A 20908-nucleotide genomic window follows, 5' to 3' on the forward strand; every position below is an offset into this window, starting at 1 on the left:
ATGATCTTCCTCTCATCCTGTGACATTTTACTGAATAATTTTTCAGACTTCTTTCTATGCTAATGTTATCCACCACGTATGTGTGTATAGCTACCGTGTGCTTTTCTCACTTGATAGTAATTATAAGTCCGATTTGTGGTGTTTCTAATATGCAGTGTTAGAAGCTGCACAGGAGGGTGAGGCAGCCCCTGACCTTGAAAGGGCACTTCACCTTTGGTCCACTGGTGGCCGCTGACTAGCATCCCAGGGGGCTCATTTGGAGCATAGCTGTACAAATTCCCTGGGAAACTTTCCTCAAGCTGTTTCAGGACACAGGACCTCAGGAGTTTGAGGTTCAGAAGCACTAAATAATTTGTTGTGACCCACAGCTACCAAATGGCCCGGCCAACAGGACATCTCAGGTGAAAGTTGTAGAGGTCAAGCCCGATATGTTTCCTCCATATAAGTACAGCTGCACTGTCACACTGGTAAGTGCAGCCAGGTGAGGGGTGACATGGAGGTGGGTTGGTTTTGTGGTTGAGGGCGAGTAGAGTCTGAGGGGGGTGGGGAGTGGTATGGGAATGAGAGTAGGGTCAGGGATAGATCATTGATTCTGAAGATCCCGTCCCTGATACAAATGATAGCTACTGGGTGAATCAGCCAGGTTTGTTGTTTTCCCCAGGTGAGATCTAGGAAGTTTAGGCCAGCCGAGACCAGGATATTTCTGTTGAGAGTAGTTGGAGATGAGAATCCAGTCCAGCTTTAGTATTCAACAGTTTTTGGACTTTTTAGCCTCAAAAGTGTGTCCCACAGATAAGTTTGGGAAATGTACTTTTCCTCCCTAAAACAGAGTCACATTCAATACTAGTATCTTAAAGGGTTTGAGAACTGCTTTAGTAAAGCAGCTTATTTTGTTTAGCCTGGCATTTCCCACCAAGTTTTTCCCTCCTCCTTAGCTTTATCATTAATATAACATGTATTAATCTCCTAAGAAACAAATGTGTGACTGGGGTCATCCCTTTGCAGGGAAAGCAGCATGGAGCAGTGGAGTAGACACTAGATGTTGAAAGGCCCAGTCCAGAAGTGGTTCTGGCTCTGCAGCTAGGGTGCCCTGTGATCTTGGGCAGGGCTCTTTCCTTCTCTAGTCCTCAGTTTCCACTGTCTGTAGAATGCTGCATTGGTTTAGATACCGTGTTGGGGCTTCTCTTGCTCTGAACATTCTCTGATTTTATTGATCCTTAAGATGTCAACCAGCCAGATACCTTTTGGCAGCTTCTCTGGCTCAGTTGAGTAAGATGGACAGATTTTGAGAAAGCAGCTAAATTTTTAAAAATTCTTACCTGATACAGGCAGACAGGTGCAGGAAGAGTCATTCATTCCAAAAAGTTTTTATTGAGTCCCTGCTCTCTGCCAGGCCCTGTGCTGAGGATTAAGTAGTGAACAAGACAGCATGGTATGGTGGGTTGGTACCTAGTCTGGCCTGATTCTTAAGGAGAATGTGTCTCTTATCCTGGAGATCTGCTCAGGTTTCTTTTTCCAAAGACCTAATTACTGCCTTCTCCATGCCGTTCATACGCTGACTGCCCTCCTCCCTTTGGCTGCAGGCGGCCACTAAGATTACCACCTAGGGGGAACTGCCCTGGACCATCTCTGGCTGATTAGACAGCAACTTGTCATAGAATCCTAGGTACCAGAGCTTTGAGCTTAAATAGTCCAGAAGTCACAATTTGTCTTTGGGCTTGAAACCTTTAGTTCACCGAGGTCTCTAGCAGTTTTTGATACAACAGGCCTGCTTCACTCTGTCAACTGCCTGGACCCGGAAGGCATTTGAATTCTGACCCTTGACAGTCAACTCACTTGTTTCACAGATGGGGCAGAACTTGCCAGAATTATGCAGGCTATGTTAAGATTGAAAGGGGATAACTACAGAGAAGGGATCTTGCTTCAAGGCCCTTTGGAAGTTATAAATCTGGTTTTGCAATTGCCACTTTCCTCTCTGATTTACTGATAGCTGGTCATTTTGGTTCTTGGCTCCACCCAGATGTAACTTAACTTTTGTAGAATTGAACATTGGTCTTACTTTTTTAGGATTTGGGCCTCGCTACATCAAGAGGCCGGGGAAAGTGCAAGAATCCCTCTTGTAGCTATGTCTACACCAACCGGCACAAACCGCGGATTTGTCCCAGCTGTGGTTTTAACCTTGCCAAAGACCGGACTGAGAAAATCACCAAGGCTCTCGTGAGTTCTTTCCCCAAACACACCCCCTGGCCTTGGGTTGGACTTCCTGAGAGGACCTATTTTAGTAGAAATAAAAGGATTTCTTCATACATGATAGTAGTTAGAGCACCGAACTAGCACCAGGTTACAGGTTCTGAACCTGGGCAAGTGCCTTCCTCCCTCTGGGCCTCCTTGTGCTCATTGCCAAGGTGAGGGAGTTGACCAGATACCTTGATCTCTGAGAACCTTCTGTCCCAGTGGACCGCACATTCATTCACCGAAGAGAATGGCAACATAGGCCTTAAATAGGATTCGGAAGAAGAGAGGGATGGAAGGGTTACATCCTTTTAGCTCTGAGGCCTGGTGGAGGACCTGTAAGTAGTATTTTGGTAAACAGAGAGTGCCAACCCTAAGACTTTGTAGATTAAGTCGCTGCTTCTCAGGTTCCTTGCAGAGCTTTACTTCTAGCAGTCTTAGCAAACCTGCTCTCTGATGATGATCCAGACTATTTGGCTAGTAAAACATACTCCACTTGGCTCCTTAGTGCTCTTTTTTTATTGTTAGAACCAGGAACAATGGGCATTTTCAGAGGTTTTCTGAATTTCCACATGTGAGTTTTTTAAAGGGAGCAGAAAGTGACAGCATCTGAGGCAGCAAATGGAGTGACTATGATGAGGGTGATTAGAGAAATGTCACTGATCTGCCTGGGGGGGCATGAGGATGGCACGTGGGACAGGTCAGGATCCGAGATGGAGCCTGACCACTCCAGATCTAAGCCAGACCTTGCAAGATGGGCAGGATTTGGATGGAAGGGGAAGGCATGCTGTACTCAAGAACAAGTATGAGCAAAAGTGAAGAGGTAGGGAGTTGGTGGGTGTTCTATTTGGCAAGAGGAGAGGGTGTGTGGGGAGGGGTATGGAAAATATGACTTGAAAGGCATGTCAGGGCCACATCATGGAAGACCTTTAATGCTAGACTGGGCAGTTTTTTAGGCAGTGGAGTCCCACTGAATGTGCTTGAACAGGCAGAGGCCCAAGGGGGGTTTGGAGTGGACAGGACTGGAGAGGTGGGGAGAACTGCTTCAGGCGTCAAGGTTTCTTTGCGTATGGGGAGGGGCCTTTCTGGCAGATGACTCTCACCCTCTGATCTCCAGGACTGTTTCTGTGCTTGAGCTGGTGTTCTGAGGTTATCATCCTGTGAGAAAGGGGAGTGGAACTGAAGTATGTGGGCACTGATGGCTTAGTGGAAAAAACCCGGGGACTAGGAATTGAGAGACTTGTCTGGGAGTGACCCTGAGCTGGAATCTTCCCTCTCCTGAGTGTTAGTTTCCCCATCAGTAAAACAAGGTGGCAAGATGGGTTAGCTCTGGGCATTTTATTCTCCGGGCCATGAGCTCTAGAGAATACTCAGAATTGAGCTTCCTGTAAAACCCCTGAAATTGCATGTAAATGAGTCCAGAGCCTCCATCAGATTCTCTTGTTCCGCTAGGTGCCCTCTGCTGGCAGTGAGCTTTCTTCCTGGATTCTCCACGCGTTTAATGTGCTTCTCTTCACATAGCGTTGACTACACACTGTCTTGACTCCCTCTTTAAGCTCCCTATGAGACCATAATCTCTTTTAGGGCCAAAAGATCTGTTTCCCCCATACCTTCTAACCCTGGAGCTTGCATACACAATGTGTTGATCAGTAATTATGGGATGGAATTGAGTTCTGTGTAGGTAGATGCTCTGAACGTTCCTTTCCCCTTCATTTTGTTATAGCTGTTGGTGTGGTTTGCAGTACAGAAGTGGATGTTGGTCTCTAGATCTAGGATGATGACGTGACTTAACTTTCCAGGTCAGGCAGGAATTGTCTAGGGACCTCTTGCCAATTGATTTCAAATCCCACTGTTTTTATATTTTTCTGTCTTTGGCTAACTGGTAGCTGCCTACCCCCAGGACCGTTACCTTCAGACATTCCCTCACCCTCCAATCTCCTAAATTTTAGAGAAATAAAATGTCATCATTGTTTTCCACGCTATGTTGTATTTTATTACACTGGTCAGAAACTCAGGGACCTTTGCATTGCTCTTTGGAGCCCCCTGGTGGCCGTATGTTTTCTATGCAGTTTGTCTTCAGCGGCTGTAATTAAGACTGCAACATCTCTGGGCTATAACTGTCTTCATTCCTTTTGGGCCGGCCCCAAGTAGGATCTGTTTTAAAGCCTCTGACTAGTAGCCACAAAGTATTAACGATAAATACATTAAGCTGTACAGATACTTTCTTATAGTTTATATGTGAAAACTACCATTCAGGGGGCCTGCCTGGTGGCATAGCGGTTAAGTTCTCATGCTCCACTTTAGCAGCCTGGGGTTCGCAGGTTCGAGTCCCAGGTGCAGACCTATGCACCGCTTATCAAGGCATGCTGTGGTGGTATCCCATATAAAGTAGAGGAAGATGGACGTGGATGTTAGCCCAGGGCCAGTCTTTCTCAGCAAAAAGAGGAGGTTTGGCAACAGATGTTAGCTCAGGACGAATCTTCCTCACATAAAAAAACGAAAAACTGCCATTCATAGAGTTTTCAGTGCATTCCAGGCATTGTGCTAAGTGCTTTACTTGTAATATCTCGTTTCCTCTGTACAACAACTCTAGAAGATTACTAGTATTTTGATGCTCCATTTCATTGGTGAGGAAATTGAGGCTCAGAAAGATTAAGTAAATTGCCTTGGGTCACAGATGCATAGTTGTTAAGTGACATATCCAGAATTAAAACCCAGGTCTGTTACCCCCCACACCCGCTACCTGATGAATGGAAGCTGAGTCTTGAATCCATTGCTAAGAGGTATGCGTAATCCTCTCATTTTGCTGGTAGAAAAACTGAGCACCAGAGAGCAAGCATCTGCCGTGAGTCACCCAGTGAGTTACTAGCTGAGCTGGTTAGGAACCCAGGTTTCCCATCTCGCAGTCATGGGTGCCTCTGCCACTCACAGTCTGTCGTGATTTTAGCCTGAGGCTGGCTCTTTGTGCCCTGGGTGCTTGGTGATCCATCCACTCTTTTCCCAGGAGGCGAGCTCACCACTCCCAGATGTGCTGAGTGCCACAGAGCCCCTGAGCGTGGCCCAGAGGGAGATCCAGCGCCAGTCCACACTGCAGCTGCTGCGCAAAGTCCTGCAGATTCCTGAGAATGAGTCAGAGCTGGCCGAGGTCTTCGCCTTGATTCATGAACTCAACAGCTCTCGACTCATCCTGTCCAACGTGAGTGAGGAGACAGTCACCATCGAGCAGACCTCTTGGTCGAATTATTATGAGTCTCCATCCACGCAGTGCCTTCTCTGTAGCAGCCCATTATTCAAAGGGGGACAAAAGTAAGCACCCCTTTCAGATTTACCCTGCCCCTAGCTGCCCCGTCTCACTTGGCCCATATTGCCCCTTTCTTCCAACAACTGTAAAGCTATAACCTTTGAAGATATTATTCTGTGCTTTTCTTAGGTTTCCTTTACTTTTCCAATTGCTAAAAGTAAAATACTAATAATAATTAGTAATTATCCATTATTTCCATTGAAAATGCCTGAAAGTTATTGTCACCAACTTAGGATTTAGTTTACATCTGGACTGCCCAGCATAATGCTTGGATTTGGGAGTTCAGTGGGATTGGTTAAATTGGGTAATAGATTGAGAGTTATATTTACTTTAGGAGTGATTCCACAGACCAGATTTCAACAAAGTGGGAATACCCACCTAGAAAACCTTGGAATGCAAGCTCCAGCACCTTCATTTGCCAACTGCATTAAAGTCTTGTGAGTTTTGCCATTGATCACTGAGCCCTGGAACTACATAAAGAGGTTGATTTCCTTTCTGTTTTTTGTTGGTGATGTTTTGGGTACTAGCTCCCTTGCCGGGCCTCAGGAATGCTGGCTGATGACAGCCAACCGGCTGCAGGTGGTGACTGCCCAAGTGAAGATGTGTCTGAATCCCCATTGTCTGGCTCTGCATAGCTTCATGGACATCTATACAGGTGGGTGCCAACCTTTCTTCCCTCAAAGGGCCGCAGAGCAGGCTTGAGAACAACCGTGGTGGGTCAGACCTCTGGTCCTGTAAGCCCTGGACCTTCTCAGATGGGGCTCCTGAGGAAGAGGGGATTTTTCCCTCCTGGATGTCTCAGAACAGAACTCAGAACTTAGCCCCAGAAGATTACATTTACCTCTCAAGTGTTAGGACTCTCTTATCTGGAATCTTTAAATAAAGTTAATTTTAAAATTAACTAGAAAATTCTGACAAGTAAAAGAGGAAACTAAAAATCAATAGTAATCCTACTGCCATGAGATCAAACACTTAACATTGTGCTTTCTGATCTTCCAGATGTTATTCATCCATGCAGAGTATGAGAAAGCATGGAAGGATTTATAGTTATAGTTTTCTTTCAACAGAAGTGGGGTTGTGCTGAATGTTGTTTAGGAATGTAGGTTTTAAATGTAGCAGTAGATCATGGGCATCTTCCCATGCCAGCAAATGGAGAAATACATGACCATTTTTAAGGAGTGCGTGGTTCTCCATTTTGGAGTCCTCTTTCTAATGAAATCTTTGTGTACAGCCTTAATTATTTCCTTTGGGCAAATGCTGGAAAGTAGAATTGCTACATATTCACCCCTTCATTCATCAACATCAAACATTTACTGAACATTTACCATGTACCAACCATTGTGAGATTTTAATCGTGAGTTTTATATGTAGAATTGAGTGCTGAAGATTAGACTGTTATTTATTCTCTTTGTCTTCAGAACCTTATGGTGCCTTATTTTGAATTCATGTTTTTAAAGTCTTGTATTGCCAAATTGAATTTGTACTGTTTTATGCCCTCACCAACAGTTAATGAAAATGCCATTTCTCTGCGGTCTATCTAGGCCAGTAGTACCTAGGATTATTATTTTTTTAATTTTAACGTTATTTTAAAATTTATATACAGTAAAATTTACTTTGTTGTTGTGCAGTTGTTCTGACAAAGGCACTGAGTTGTGTAACCCAATCAATTCCATTACCCCAAAACATTCTTTTGTTCTGTCCCTTTGTAATCAAACCCACCCCTCACCGCTATCCTCTAGCAGCCGTTTGATGTTCTCCATCCCTCTAGTTTTATCTTTCCAGAATGTCAGTATAAATCTAATCATAGGATGTAAGTTTTGAGTCTGGCTTCTTTCACTAAGCATGCCTTTTAAATTCATCCATATTATTGCACGTATCAATAGTTTGTTGCTTTGTATTGTTGAGCAGTTTTACATTGTGTGGGTGTACTGCAGTTTATGTGTTCACTGCTTGAAGGACGTTTGTGTTGTTACCAGCTTTGGGCAGTTAGAAATGGAGCTGCTGTCAACATTTGTGTACAGGTTTTTGTGCGAACATAAATTTTCGTTCCTCTTGGGTAAATGCCTAGAGTCAGGTTGCTGAGCCACATGGTAAGTGTATGTTTAGTTTTATAAGAAATTGGCAAACTGTTTACCTAAGTATCTGTACCATTTGGCTTTCCCTCCAACAAGGGGTGAGAGTTGCAGTTTGCTCCACTGGTCAGCACTTGGTATTGTCTATTTTGTTTTTGTTTTTTAGCCATTCTACTAGGTGTGTTAGTGTGGTTTTAATTTGTGTTTCCTTGATGACTAATGATGTTGAGCATCTTCCCATGGGTTTATTTGCCATTTGTTTGTCTTCTTTGAAGTATCTGTTCTATATTTGGCCCATTGAATTGAGTTGTTTGTTTTCTTACCAGTGAGTGTTTAGAGTTCTTTAATATATTCTGGATACAAGTCTTTTGTCAGATAAGTGATTTGCAAATATTCTCTTATGGTCTGTGGCTTGTCTTTCCATTCTCTTAACAGAATCTTGCACAGAGCAGAAGTTCTTAATTATGAAGAAACCAATTCATCAGGTTTTTCTTTTAGGGGTTATGCTTTTGATGTTATATCTAAGATTTCTTATCTAAGTGAAGATCATTTTTCCTCTAAAAATTTTATAGTTTTATGGTTTATGTTTAGGTCTCTGATCAATTTTGAATTAATTTTTGTATAAAATGTGAGGCCCAGATTGAGTTCATTTTTTTTGCATGTGGACATTCAGTTGTTGTACCACCATTTGTTGAAAAGTCGTCCTTTCTCCATTGAATTGCCTTTGCTCCTTTGTTGAAAATCAATTGATAATATATGGGGTCTGTTTCTGCACTCTATTCTGTTGCATTGGTTTATATTGTCTGTCCTTTTGCCCACACCACACTTGTCTTAATTACTATAGCTTTATAGTAAGTCTTATAATCGGGTAGTGTGAGTCCTCTAACCTTGTTCTTGCCTGGATTATTTTGGCTATTTTAGTTTCTTTGCGTTTCCATATAAATTTTAGAATCAGCTTGTCAGTATTTACAGAATCCTGCTAGAATTTTAATTGGGATTGTGTTGAATCTATAGATCAATTTTGAGAAGTTTGATATGCTTAAAAATATTGTCTTCCAATCCATGAACATGGTCTATCTCTCCATTTTATTGGGTTTTCTTTTTATTTCTTTCATCGATGTTATATAGTTTTCAGCTTATAGGTCCTGCACATATTTTGTTAGATTTATACCTAAGTATTTCATTTTGTTCAGTGCTAAATGACATGGTTCAGTTTCTGACTGTTCAATGCTAGTAGAGAAATGCGATTGGGTTTTTTCTGTTGGCCTTGTATCCAGTGACCTTGCTTAAACTCATTTATTAGCTTTAGGAACTTTTTATAGAATATTATAATATTTTAAAGTTTGTCAATTTGGTAGGTGAATACTGGTATATCATTTCTTTTTTTTTAAAGATTTATTTGTTTATTTTTCCCCCCAAAGCCCCAGTAGATAGTTGTATGTCATAGCTGCACATCCTTCTAGTTGCTGCATGTGGGATGTGGCCTCAGCATGGCCAGAGAAGAGGTGTGTCGGTGCGCGCCCGGGATCTGAACCCGGGCTGCCAGCAGCGGAGCGCGCACACTTAACTGCTAAGCCACAGGGCCGGCCCGGTATATCATTTCTTAATTTGTTCTGTTTCTTTGATTACTAGGAAGATTGTATCTTTTGTGTTTTTTTCTTTTTTGTGAACATTTCCATTCTTTGGAGCATTTTGTTGACAGAGTTTTTCCCCAGTTTATCAGTTGTCTTTTAAATTTGTGATTTTTTTTGGATACAAAGGTGTTTTTTTCTGCTTTTTGTTTTAATTTTGATGTAATCAGAGTCTTGATCGTCTCCTTTGTGCCTTCAAAATACTTTTGATATCATGCTTAAAAATGCCTTCCCCATTCCTTTATTCCCTTCTCATTAATGGGAACACATATTCCAAAATTTGCTTTTGTACAAATTTGTGCGTTATGTAAATCACCTTATTTTGTTTTAAATTGACTGCATTTAAATTCCTCTGAGTCTTGGGGCCCGCCCCGTGGCGCAGCGGTTAAGTGTGCGCACTCCGCTGCTGGCGGCCTGGGTTTGGATCCTGGGTGTGCACCAGTACACCGCTTGTCACGCCATGCTCTGGCGGCGTCCCATATAAAGTCCCATGTAAATCCTCCCATATAAAGGAGGAAGATAGGCACAGTTGTTAGCCCAGGGCCAGTCTTCCTCAGCAAAAAGAGGAGGATTGGCATGGATGTTAGCTCAGGGCTGATCTTCCTCACACACAAAAAAAAATTCGTCTGAGTCTTTTATCCCAGGATTTGATGTAGGGGTGATTTTATAGCTTTTGTTACATCCCCTGCACATCCCTGGGCTAGAGGATGCTCCTGGCCTTTCCCTGTGGTGCAGCTGTGACAGGTAGAGGAGCAGTGATGCCTTTGGTCATGAGGACTGAGCTGGGTGGTAGGGAGGTGTTTCTTTTTTTATTAAAAAAAATTCTACGTATTTCATTACTTGCTTTTTTCATTTAATGATGTATTATGGACAACTTCATGTCAGCGCATTTAGGTCTACCTTATTCTTTTTAATGACGCATAGTTTTCTATTTTATGAATGTGCCCTAATTTATTTAACTTTTCCCCTATTGATGGACATTTAGTTTGTTTCCAGTTTTTTGCCGTTTGGGTGATGTTGCAGTGAATTTCTCTGTTGCCTCTTTGTAACCTGCAGGTCTTTTTAACGTGGGGAACAAGCTGCTGGTGAGCCTGGACTTGCTTTTTGCAATCCGCAACCAGATCAAGCTGGGAGAGGACCCCAGAGTGTCGATCAGTGCTGTTCTGAAGTCGGTGCAGGAGCAAACAGGTAAAGATGGGCTCCCTCCCTTTCCCAAGCTTAGTTCTAAGCTCCCTGGGAATTTTCAGTGATGGGTTTTAGTTGAAAGAGTCTTCTTGGAGGAGAGTCTGATATTTTGAAAAGGAGATATTCTTGACTTCCTAACACACTTCTGCTTTTGAATTTTACAAATGCCAAACTGACTTTGGAAATCATGAGTCTTTCCATGCATCTGGGGACCCTTAGCATGAGATTAAACTGACTTTTAGGGGCTCATCCTTTGATCGTTGGTAGACTTGGCCTCAATGCATGTTAATAGACCATTCTGAAGACACAGCTTCTGGAGGTCTGCTGCCAGTCCCAGTGCTCATGCTGAGACCACCCTCCTTACTATTAGAAATTATTTTTCCCCTTGCTCTCCTCCTGTTTGTGCTTTTCCTCTCCCATTCCTGCAGACTCCAGGCCCCCTGTACCTTCCCTGCTGTGAGGTCACATGGTATAGAGCAAAGGTTCTAGGGTCAGATAGGCTTGTGTTTGAGTCTTGGCTCTGCCACTTAATGGCCCTGTGATTTTGAGCAAGTTATTCTCTGTGCCCCAGTTTCTCCAGTTGTAAAGTGAGGATAATAATAGCTCCTGGTTCACAAAGATGTGAGTTAAATAGGTTAATGTGTTTAAAGCTCTCAGCAGTGTCAAGTGCCTGGTAGGTGCTTAGTACAGGGCAGCTCCGACTTGGATTGGAATTGCCCTTTGGGTTGCCACCTGAGCACTTGAAGGCCAGGGTGCTTGACCCTCAGGGTGGTTAGTACTCTTGGGTGTTCTTAGGGGAGAAGCAGCCTTGCAGAATTGCTATCCTTGCTGGCCATTGGCTCATGCCCAGTGGCCTCAGGGTCTGTTTCTGCGACCTCAGTGCTCTTGCTCTCCTTTCAGAGAAGACTCTGACCTCAGAGGAGCTGAGCCAGCTGCAGGAGCTGCTGTGCAGTGGCTATTGGGCTTTCGAGTGCCTCACTGTCCGGGACTACAATGACATGATCTGTGGCATCTGTGGTGTGGCCCCCAAAGTGGAAATGGCCCAGAGGAATGAGGAAAACGTGCTGGCACTGAAGAGTGTGGAGGTAAGTGCCTATCAGCCACTGTGAGTGACCTTTAGAACTGTTCTCACCCTTTGGCAGCCACCTTCCTGCATGATATCCCCAGGAGCAGATGGCTCTAGTGCTGTCCTGTGTGAGGTGAGTGGCTTTTTCCTGCCACTGCCCAGGTTTTCATCTAAGGCAGGCAGATGGAAATAGAGGCATTTGCTACTTGTTCAACAAATTTATTAAACATGAACTAGGTACACTTTTTAGACACTTGGGAAATGGCAGTAAAAAACCCCACAAAGTTTTTGTGCTCATGGAGGTCCCATTCTGGTTTGAGGAGACAGAAAGGAAACAAACATTGTTAATAATTGTGTATATTATATTAATATAATAATATATAATACATATTAATTAAAAGTAGCATAGTAACAGTAAAGCAGGGTAAGGAGAAGAAAGCAGTGCAGTGGAGAAGGGGAGTTCCTATTTTATAGAGGGTAGTTGGGGAAGGTCTCTTTGATATGTGGTATTTGAGTAGAGATCTGAAGCCCATGTAGCTCTCAGGCGAAGAACATTCCAGGCTGAGGGAGTGGGAAGAAGAGTCTGAGGTGGGCTTGCTGGGTGCGGTTGAGGAACAGGAAGGAGGCTAGTGTGGCTGGAGTATGTGAGCAGTGGAGAGAGAGGTAGGATACGTGAGGTTCAGGAGGCTCCAGGGGGCCAGACTCGCATAGGATCACATGCGCCATTGTAAGGACTTACACTGATTGACATGGAGAGCCACTGAAGGGGTTTGAGGAAAAGAGTGACCTGATCTGTTTTAGGTTCTTTTTTTTTGTGTGTGTGAGATCAACCCTGAGCTAACATCTGCCAATCCTCCTCTTTTTTTATACTGAGGAAGACTGGCCCTGGGCTAGCATCGTGCCCATCTTCCTCCACTTCATATGGGACGCCGCCACAGCATGGCTTGTCAAGCAGTGCGTCAGTGCGTGCCCGGGATCTGAACCGGTGAACCCCAGGCCGCCGCAGCGGAGCATGTGCGCTTAATCGCTTGCGCCACTGGGCCGGCCCCTGACTTAGGTTCTTAACTAAAAAATGTTCACACAAAGATACACCAAACTCAGATGGCTTATACGTTACTTCTAACAAATATTCGAGAAATATATGATTCCAGTCATAGCAGAAGCCGATATACTTCCCCAGCTCATTGTATAAGGCCATGTAACCTTGAAAACAAAACCAGAAAACAAAACTAAACTCATGAATATAGATGCCAAAGTCCTGAATGAGATAATAGCAAATCAGATCTAACAATAAAGAAAGCAATGCATTATGACCAAGTTTATCCCAGGAAAGCAAGATTGTTTCAACATTAGAAAATATACTAATGGGGGCTGGCCCTGTGGTGTAGTGGTTAAGTGCACACGCTCCGCTGCTGGCGGCCCGGGTTCAGATCCCGGGCTCGCACCGATGCACCACTTGTCAAGCCATGCTGTGGCAGCGTCCCATATAAAGTGGAGGAAGATGGGCACAGATGTTAGCCTAGGGCCAGTCTTCCTCAGCAAAAAAAAAAAAGGAGGATTGGCATGGATGTTAGCTCAGAGCTGATCTTCCTCACAAAAAAAAAATATATATACTAATGTAACAGTTAGTACTTGACAGTTTTAAACTACGTAACAGTTTCACTACTTAACAGTTTTAAACGAGAAAACCCATATAATTATTTCATTAGATGTAAAAAAGTCTTTCATTATTATTCAACACCCATTTATGATAAAACTTTTAGCAAACTGAGAACAATAGAGAATCTTCCTTTTAAAACCCTACAGGGTTTTAAAAAAAAATCCCACAGATTGATTAACTCTTTCCAGTGATCATGCTGAGAGGTCTGGTTGGCATGCATAGGTATGGAGTGCCCGTGAGTATGCTAGTAGTCGCGGTGAGCCGTGGGCTTTCCATCTCTGAACTTGACCATAGTGGCCCAGAGGACTGGAACATGAAGTGACTCTAGGTGGTGGACGTGCAGCCCCCCTCTTCGCCACGGCGGGTAGTGCTAGACCTCTGGAGGAAAGCGTCGGTGTATTTTGGCGTGGCCAGCTGAACATACTAGGGATTTAATCTATGTTCCTTATTTTCTTCCCGATTAAAAAAAAATGCATATGTTGGTCAAATATTTCCATTTGAAGGATGGTGGTGCGTAATAAGACATATGAAAACAAGCATAATGCTTTCTGGAGCCTTCTAAGTGTTCCTTGTAGATAAAATGAACTGTAAAAAAATTTTGCTTTTGTGTGTTAACTCACCAGGAGCTATTTCCAGACTCATTCACATCTGTTTGCCTAGTGGTAATATTAATAGTAATATAGCTGTGACTTATTGAGCATTTTGTTACATATGCCAGGTTCACTCAGTGCTTTGCTATATGACTGACTTCTTACCCTAAGCCCGTGAGAGTCTGTCGGTGAAGGGGCTGAAGCCCAGGGGGCTTGTCCAAGCTCAGCCAGCTAGGAAGGGGTGGAGCTGGGACTTGGCTTCAGTCTAGCTGTGTGACTCTGGAGTCTGAGCTCGTAAGCACTCCCATGCTCACCAGTACCTCTTGGGACTCCGAGCTCTGGTTTTTTTTAAACACATCTGGCTGCAGAGACTTTTTGGCTCCCAGAATAAGCAGAAGCCTGCCTCCCTGCAGAGCTCACATCTCCCAGTCCTGCCTGCCACCTGCCTTGTCCCAGTCAAGGCTCTTTCCTCACAGAATGGAGTAGCATTCCCTTCACTTTCAGTATGCATGTCTCTTCCCTTCTGTGGTACTGGGTATTTTCTTTCTAGAGACCAGGACTTTATCTTCTCTCTTTTGTATGTGCAGAGTGGTGTGGTGCATGTGAGGAGAAGGGGGTAGGGAGTATTCTGAAGTCTATGAACTAGAACAGGCTGCACTGAACAAACCTTAAATATGCACTCATCCACGAGGAGACTGTCTGCTTGGCCCCTTCCCTCAGGGACTTTATAGCCAAGGACCTTCTGGACTGATGACAATAGTCATGTCAGTTTGTGCACACAGCACACTCACTGGGCATTTCTGTCCCCCTGTTTCTTGTGGGGAGGGAAGGCTCTACCTTGTGAAACTGATGGGAGATTTGTGCCGCTTACAGCAGGCCCTGGCACCCTATGGGGTAGAGAACAAAGGAGAGTAAGACAGGGGAGATGCCTTTGTCTAGAGCAGTGGTTCTCAGACTTCGCGGGCCTAAGAATTACATTGGACAGTGGTTCTCAGACTTTGTAGTGTAGAGGGCTTGCTGGGCCCCACCCACCCGGTTTCTGAGTCAGTAGGTCTGGAGTCGGGGCCGAGAATTTACATTTCTATCAAGTTGCCATGTGATGCTCATGCTGCTGGTCCAGGGACCACATTTTGAGAACCACTCACCTAGGGAATCTTTTTAAAACGCAAATTTAGGATTTAGTTCATACAGATTGAGATGCAGCCCAGGTATCAGCCCTGTAAGTAATGCAGATGACTCTGATGGAGGGAATAGGATCAGGGTCACACTTTGAGGACCACACAGAGCACATACAAGAAGAAAAATAGCTCAACTGCTACATGCCGACAATAGGTAAGTAAGTGCTGCCCGAGGTGGAGGAGATAGCTGTGTGCTGGCAAGATCTGGGAGGACCTTCTGGAGGAGGTGAGGGATCAGCAGGGCCTTGGAAGTAGGTGGAACGTCACTAAATTTTATTCTGGTGATCCCTGCCAGCTGGGTATGGGGATTAAGGACTTGGGCTTTGGAACTAGACCTTTGTCGTATTCTTGTTCTGTCCCTTACTGCCGGAGTCTCTCCTCAGACACCCCCTGGCTTGTATTGTAGTAGTTGATTAGACCGTGTCTGGCACATACAAGTCCTCAGGGTGGCTCTCCTTTAGGGAAATGACATGAATAAAGATGTAGATGCAGAAGGGACTTAGGAACTGTTGAGGTCTTAGGGAGTGCTGTGGTTCGGGAGAAAGGAATGTGGCCAAAGGCAGTTAGGTACAAAGATGTCAGATTTGGGGGTGTCCCATCATTGTATGGCTGTCAGTCTCCCCCCGCCGCCCCAGCCTTGATTGCCCCAAGTGTATCCAGAAGGTAGGCTGTTGTGTTGCTAATATTCTGTGGCTCCTACAGTTTGACCTTTTTTATCCTGACCTTTTAGTTCACCTGGCCTGAGTTCTTGGGCTCTAGTGAGGTAAACGTGGAGGACTTTTGGGCCACGATGGAGACAGAGGTGATTGAGCAGGTGGCCTTCCCTGCCAGCATCCCTATCACCAAGTTTGATGCCTCTGTTATTGCCCCCTTCTTCCCACCACTCATGAGAGGAGCTGTGGTCGTCAACACTGAGAAAGACAAAAACCTGGATGTGCAGCCACTACCTGGTAAGGCCACCTGGTGGCTGACTGGGGTCAGGGAAGGGCCCAGTCAGCAGTCTGGAACATGGTCCATGGCAAGACAGCACAAATGCCAGAGATGGGGCTAGGCCCACCTAGAGGGCTCCCTCTGGAAAGATAATGAAAACCTGTGACGACATCCCCTAGAGATTAAAGTCATCGTACAGAGTTGTGAAGAGCTGCTGGCCTTATTGTATAGTCCTGACCCCCCAGTCTCTCTGTCAGCCTTCTGGGATGCACTACACTGAACAGTGGGAATTCTCTGAGAAATGCTGATGATAAGGCTCCAACCCCAGAGATTCTCACGGAAGAGTGTAGGGGAGGCTGGGGAGTGTGCCTTCTCCACAGGTCTTTCAGATGGTTTTGCAGATGCTCCATGGATATACACTGAGAAGCCCTGGACTAGCTGTTGAGGGCATAGGTTTCTGACAACTTGGGTTTGACTCCCAGCTGTGCCAGTTAGTAGCTGTGTGACCTCCAGCAGATCCCTTGGTTGCCCTGTGCCTCTGTTGCTTCATTTACAAAGGGGGCATGGTACTGTTACCACCTAGGTGGTTGTGAAGGTTAAGTGAGCTAATATAGTTAGAGCAATAGCTTTCTACTCTTTTGGTTTTTTAACTGCAACTCACAGTAAGAAATAGGTTCTGCATCATGACCCAGCATGATACTCATATAAGCATGCATAAGTGTGTATATCTGTAACTAAAACAAAACTTTCACAAAACAGTACTTTTCCTTACCAAATGCAGTATACTTTATTTTCTTTTTTATTTCATTTTTAAAACCCTGGATATGACCTGCTAAATGGATTTTATAAGTATTAAGAATGTTGTATTCCACTGGTTCTCAAACAGTGCTTCCTAACACTAGATACTGAGGTCCTACCTCATGTTTGATACTTCAAGGCCCAGGAGTTGTTTTTTTTAAGGCCCCCACATAGTTCTGTTGATTAGGCAGGTTCAAGAACGTGGTATGAAGTGAGTGTTTTTTAAATGAGAGCTGCTGCTCCTCTCGTTGCTACAGTTGTGATAAGCATCTGAAATCTTGGTTCTAAAACACCTTAAAAGGTTGAAAGCTGACACATTTGGAGGTTCTCTGCAAGGGCACTCTGCTGGATATCTCCCCTAGATGGTTCAAGGGCAGAAGCCAGTTCTGAGAAACTTCAATATCTGCAGAAGTCATAAGACCTGCCTCGAGTGCACCTCCTCCAGCACCCAGGGCAGTGCTCGGGCAGAACCCGCTTCCACTGCTTGCTGTACTGTAGGTTGAGCCCCTTGTTCTCATCCTCACACGTGAGGGACTGCCTGCGTCCTCTCTTGGCTGGCGGCAGTGCCCTCCGATCAGCACCGTTGTCTCTTGCAGGCAATGGCAGTGCTTTGGTGAGGCTGCTCCAGGAGGGCACCTGCAGGCTCGAGAAGATTGGCTCCTACAGTGAGGAGGAGCTGCAGCAGCTGCTGAGGCAATGTGGCATCCCCTTTGGGGCAGAAGACTCCAAGGTGAGTGTCAGGGGCAGCAGTGGAGATGGGGACTTGGGAGCAGGCTGGTGGCCCATTTTTCTGGGCAAGGATATGAACGCTTGTCGCTGGGCACCTCTGTTGGGCAGAGGGTGCTGGCAGTCAGGGAGGCCTGGGAGAGGCTCAGCAGCCAGATCGTGACATGCTTGTGTGAGGCCTTTCCCTCCCCACTTCCTCTGTGGAAGGCAGTGGGACCAGACTCGGGGGTCAGGAATGCTGGTTCTCCTGCTTAGTGTGTGTGACCTTTGATAAGCTGCCTTACGTTTCTGAGCCTCAGTTTTCTCATTTGCAAAGTGGGAATAACCAAAATACCGACCTCGTGAGGTTTTGTAGGAAAGGCACTTTGCACAGTGTCTAGTTATCACCTCTCCAGGCTCTTAGAAAATGAGCGCTATTAACATCAATAGAGAGTGTGTGGGTGTGTGTTTTATCCATACATTATTTACTTTCCTTCCTACTAACGTGCTGTTGAAAATATTATACGTCTTTCAAGTTCAGACTCAAATGTTAGCATCTCTTCGAAGCTTTCCCAGCCCTGTAAAAGGTAGGAAGAACAGAAGCCTCAGAGTCTGGCAGCTTGATCCGTGTGGCTGGTTCTGTGTGTGACCTGGTCCTTTCAGGGCCTTGGGGTCCCCACGTGTACCGAGAGGATGTTGGCTGGTGAGGCTCCAAGGTGCCCTCTGGCCTTGACAGTTTATTCCTTTGCTTTGGGTATTGAAGTGAGCATTCGGTGCTGCGCACCAGGCTGGTCCCTTAGCATTTACTGCTGTGTTTTAATCTTGTCCTTCTGCTCCAGGACCAGCTCTGCTTCTCCTTGTTGGCACTCTACGAATCTGTGCAGAATGGAGCCAGAGCCAGACAGCCCCCACCTCATCTCACAGGGGGTAAAATCTACAAGGTGTGCCCCCATCAGGTAAGAGGCTAACTTGGAGGAGCTGGGGGTGAATTTGTTCGTGTCAGGTTGCCCACACAGAGTCTGGTTGATCCAGCTCACCTATGGGAGCTGGCACTTAGGTCACTGGGCAGCCTGTGGAGTAGCTCCTTAGGGGTCAGGTGCCTCACTTTGGTCTGGGGAGGGAGCCTGGGTCATCATCAGTGAGTGTTTATCAAGCACCCTACCATGTGCTGGCCCCTGTGTCAGCTGTTAAGGGTACAGAGGTGAGCCACAGATGTCATTCTTCCTTAGTTGACCTCGTGTTAGAGGGGAAATGAGGTCACCATGGCTTGTGGTGATAGCTCTGAAGGAACTACACAAGGGCCTGAGAGAGACAGTAATGGGGAGGGACCTGTTCTTCCTGGGGCAGCCAGAGAAGGCTGGAATGTTCCAGCAGAGGGAAGAGTGACCACTAAGCCCTGAGTGGGGATGCCTAGTGAGCCAAGAGGAGGGAGTTTGGAGGGGTCACCAGAGGCCAGATTGTGTAGAGCTTTGTAGGCCAGAGTTATAGTTTCGATTTTCTTCTGAGAATGATAAGGGACCCATTGGACTGTTTTGAATGGGAAATGGGGGCGACATGGTCTGATTTTGATTTTAGGAAGATCGCTCCCTATGTCTGTAGAGGATGTGGACAGGGTAGGCTCTGGGATAGCTCTGAGAAGGTCATGTCCTATATGACCGAGTAGGCCCAGAAAGATACTGGGGTAGAAACCTCCCGGAACGAGTACTAAATGGGGGAGAGATGGCTCAGCAGAGCCTTCAGTTCACTGAGGTATGTGAGTGGTAGGGCAACCTAACTGTCAAAAGAGAATTCTCTGAGGGAGAAGCTTGATGCCTCTACTCTGGGCACGTCAGAGCCTGCTCAGGGGGTTGTGTTCATGTGACTAGGGACCATTTCATGAGAAGCAGTTGACAGCACAGGGACATGGGGGCTGTCTATCTCAGGGCTGTGATCGTGGAGTGGTTTCACTTGGTGGTGACGGCCAGGACTGGTGAATGTGAAGATAGGGAGGTAGAGGCAGAGGCAGGATTCTTCAGTGTACGTGGAGTTGCCCAGCAACGGAGTGGCGTCGGGGGTTCCTGTCAGTGGATGGGTTCCCGTCTGGGGTCTCATGGAGAGCAGCTGGAAATGCAGATGCTTAGACCCCACCCCCAGAGGCTAATTCCTTAAGTTTGGGGTGGACCCCAGGAACTTCTGTTTTTAACCAGCACTTAGCTGCTGGTGCTGTACAGCAGGACTGGGAACCCCCTATCTAGTGCACCATCCTACGCTGGATGGGTGGGGTTTGGAACAGATGCCCTGGGGTGCCTTTCAGCCTCAGTTGAGGACTGGATGCTCCCAACTCTTCGGAGGGTAGGGATGAGCTGGCAACTTCATTTAGGGGCAGAAGTAAGAGAGAAGCAGAATGGGCTCTGGCAGGATGGCCATGGCTTCAGTCATGAAACCTGATTGTTGGTCTTCCTGGGAAGAAGTGAGTGAGAACTTGACTCAGTCTGTCTGCAGATGGGCTTCTTAACCCTGTGCTGTGCATTCCATCCCGTCTTCCCTCCCAGGTGGTCTGTGGCTCCAAGTATCTCGTGCGGGGTGAGAGCGCTCTCGACCACGTGGATCTGCTTGTCTCTTCCCGCCATTGGCCGCCTGTCTACGTGGTAGACATGGCCACACCAGTGGCCTTGTGTGCTGACCTCTGCTACCCAGAGCTGACCAACCAGATGTGGGGAAGGAATCAGGGCTGTTTCTCTAGCCCCACGGAGCCACCTGTGGTGAGTTCCCTTCTGAGGAACTGGAGTAAATCCCACAGGCCAGCCACATCTCACACGCTGGTTCTTTGTAAAGGCCTCATGGGAACCATCTCCAGCATCCTGTTTCTCCACCAGTAGTTTGTCTTGATGCTCTGGAACCAGCATATACTCCACAAATTTTTACTCGTGCGTGTGTGTGTGTGTGTGTGTGTGTGTGTGTGTGTGTCTCTCTCTCTCTCTCTCTCTCTCTCTCCCCACAGCATGGCAGTGCCCAAGGTATCCCAAATCTTGGGGTCACGGGGTGCCTTCTAGATAAGTCTAGAAGATTGCCACCTTTGAGAGACATCATGCATGCTGACGTATTAAAGACCTGGACCAGCCCTGTCTTGGATTTAACCATGAATATACTGCTTGGCATGCCTATTGTGATCTAGAGGCACAGCAGCTTAGAAAACACTCACCTTATCCAACCCTCTCCTTTTATTAAAGGGGGAAAGTAAGGCCCAGAGAAGGAAATGGACTTGTCCAGTGTCACACAACAGATTAGTGGCAGAGCCTTTGTCTTTGTGTCTTGGTACATCATACCAGGCAATGGTTCTTACCAGAGGCACATGCCCTCCGAGGCCAGCATGCCCTTTGCTGGAAGAGATGTTAGGACTGGTGATAGGAGGAAGGGGGCATGATTGTTATCACTCACCTTTTCCTTATTCCCTGGGGCTCACTGGCTCTGTGAGCTTGTGCTGGGCACTGCAGAAAGGCGTCGGAGCCTCCACAGGAGCCACGTTCCCCTCTCCCGTCTCCCCTGTGGCCCCAGCCTGGATTGACTGGGCCAGGTAATAG

General features: G+C 46.0%; 1 protein-coding gene across 3 annotated transcripts in view; it reads left to right on the forward strand.

Moving 5' to 3' along the window:
- The window catches only part of HMGXB3 (HMG-box containing 3), a 46183-nt gene that overhangs the window by 23648 nt on the left and 1627 nt on the right, over positions 1-20908 (forward strand). For 2 of the 3 annotated variants that reach the window (XM_058543914.1, XM_058543923.1), the window contains 10 exons: positions 369-467; positions 2068-2217; positions 5237-5538; positions 6061-6188; positions 10293-10424; positions 11322-11506; positions 15646-15865; positions 17240-17373; positions 18188-18304; positions 19880-20089. In XM_058543914.1, coding sequence (XP_058399897.1) covers positions 369-467; positions 2068-2217; positions 5237-5538; positions 6061-6188; positions 10293-10424; positions 11322-11506; positions 15646-15865; positions 17240-17373; positions 18188-18304; positions 19880-20089 — 1677 coding nt within the window. The remainder of the gene's footprint in view (positions 1-368; positions 468-2067; positions 2218-5236; positions 5539-6060; positions 6189-10292; positions 10425-11321; positions 11507-15645; positions 15866-17239; positions 17374-18187; positions 18305-19879; positions 20090-20908) is intronic. The other variant, XM_058543931.1, reaches the window with a different exon arrangement.

The sequence above is a fragment of the Diceros bicornis genome, chromosome 1 (genome assembly GCF_020826845.1).
Source record: "Diceros bicornis minor isolate mBicDic1 chromosome 1, mDicBic1.mat.cur, whole genome shotgun sequence".
Lineage (NCBI taxonomy): Eukaryota > Metazoa > Chordata > Mammalia > Perissodactyla > Rhinocerotidae > Diceros > Diceros bicornis.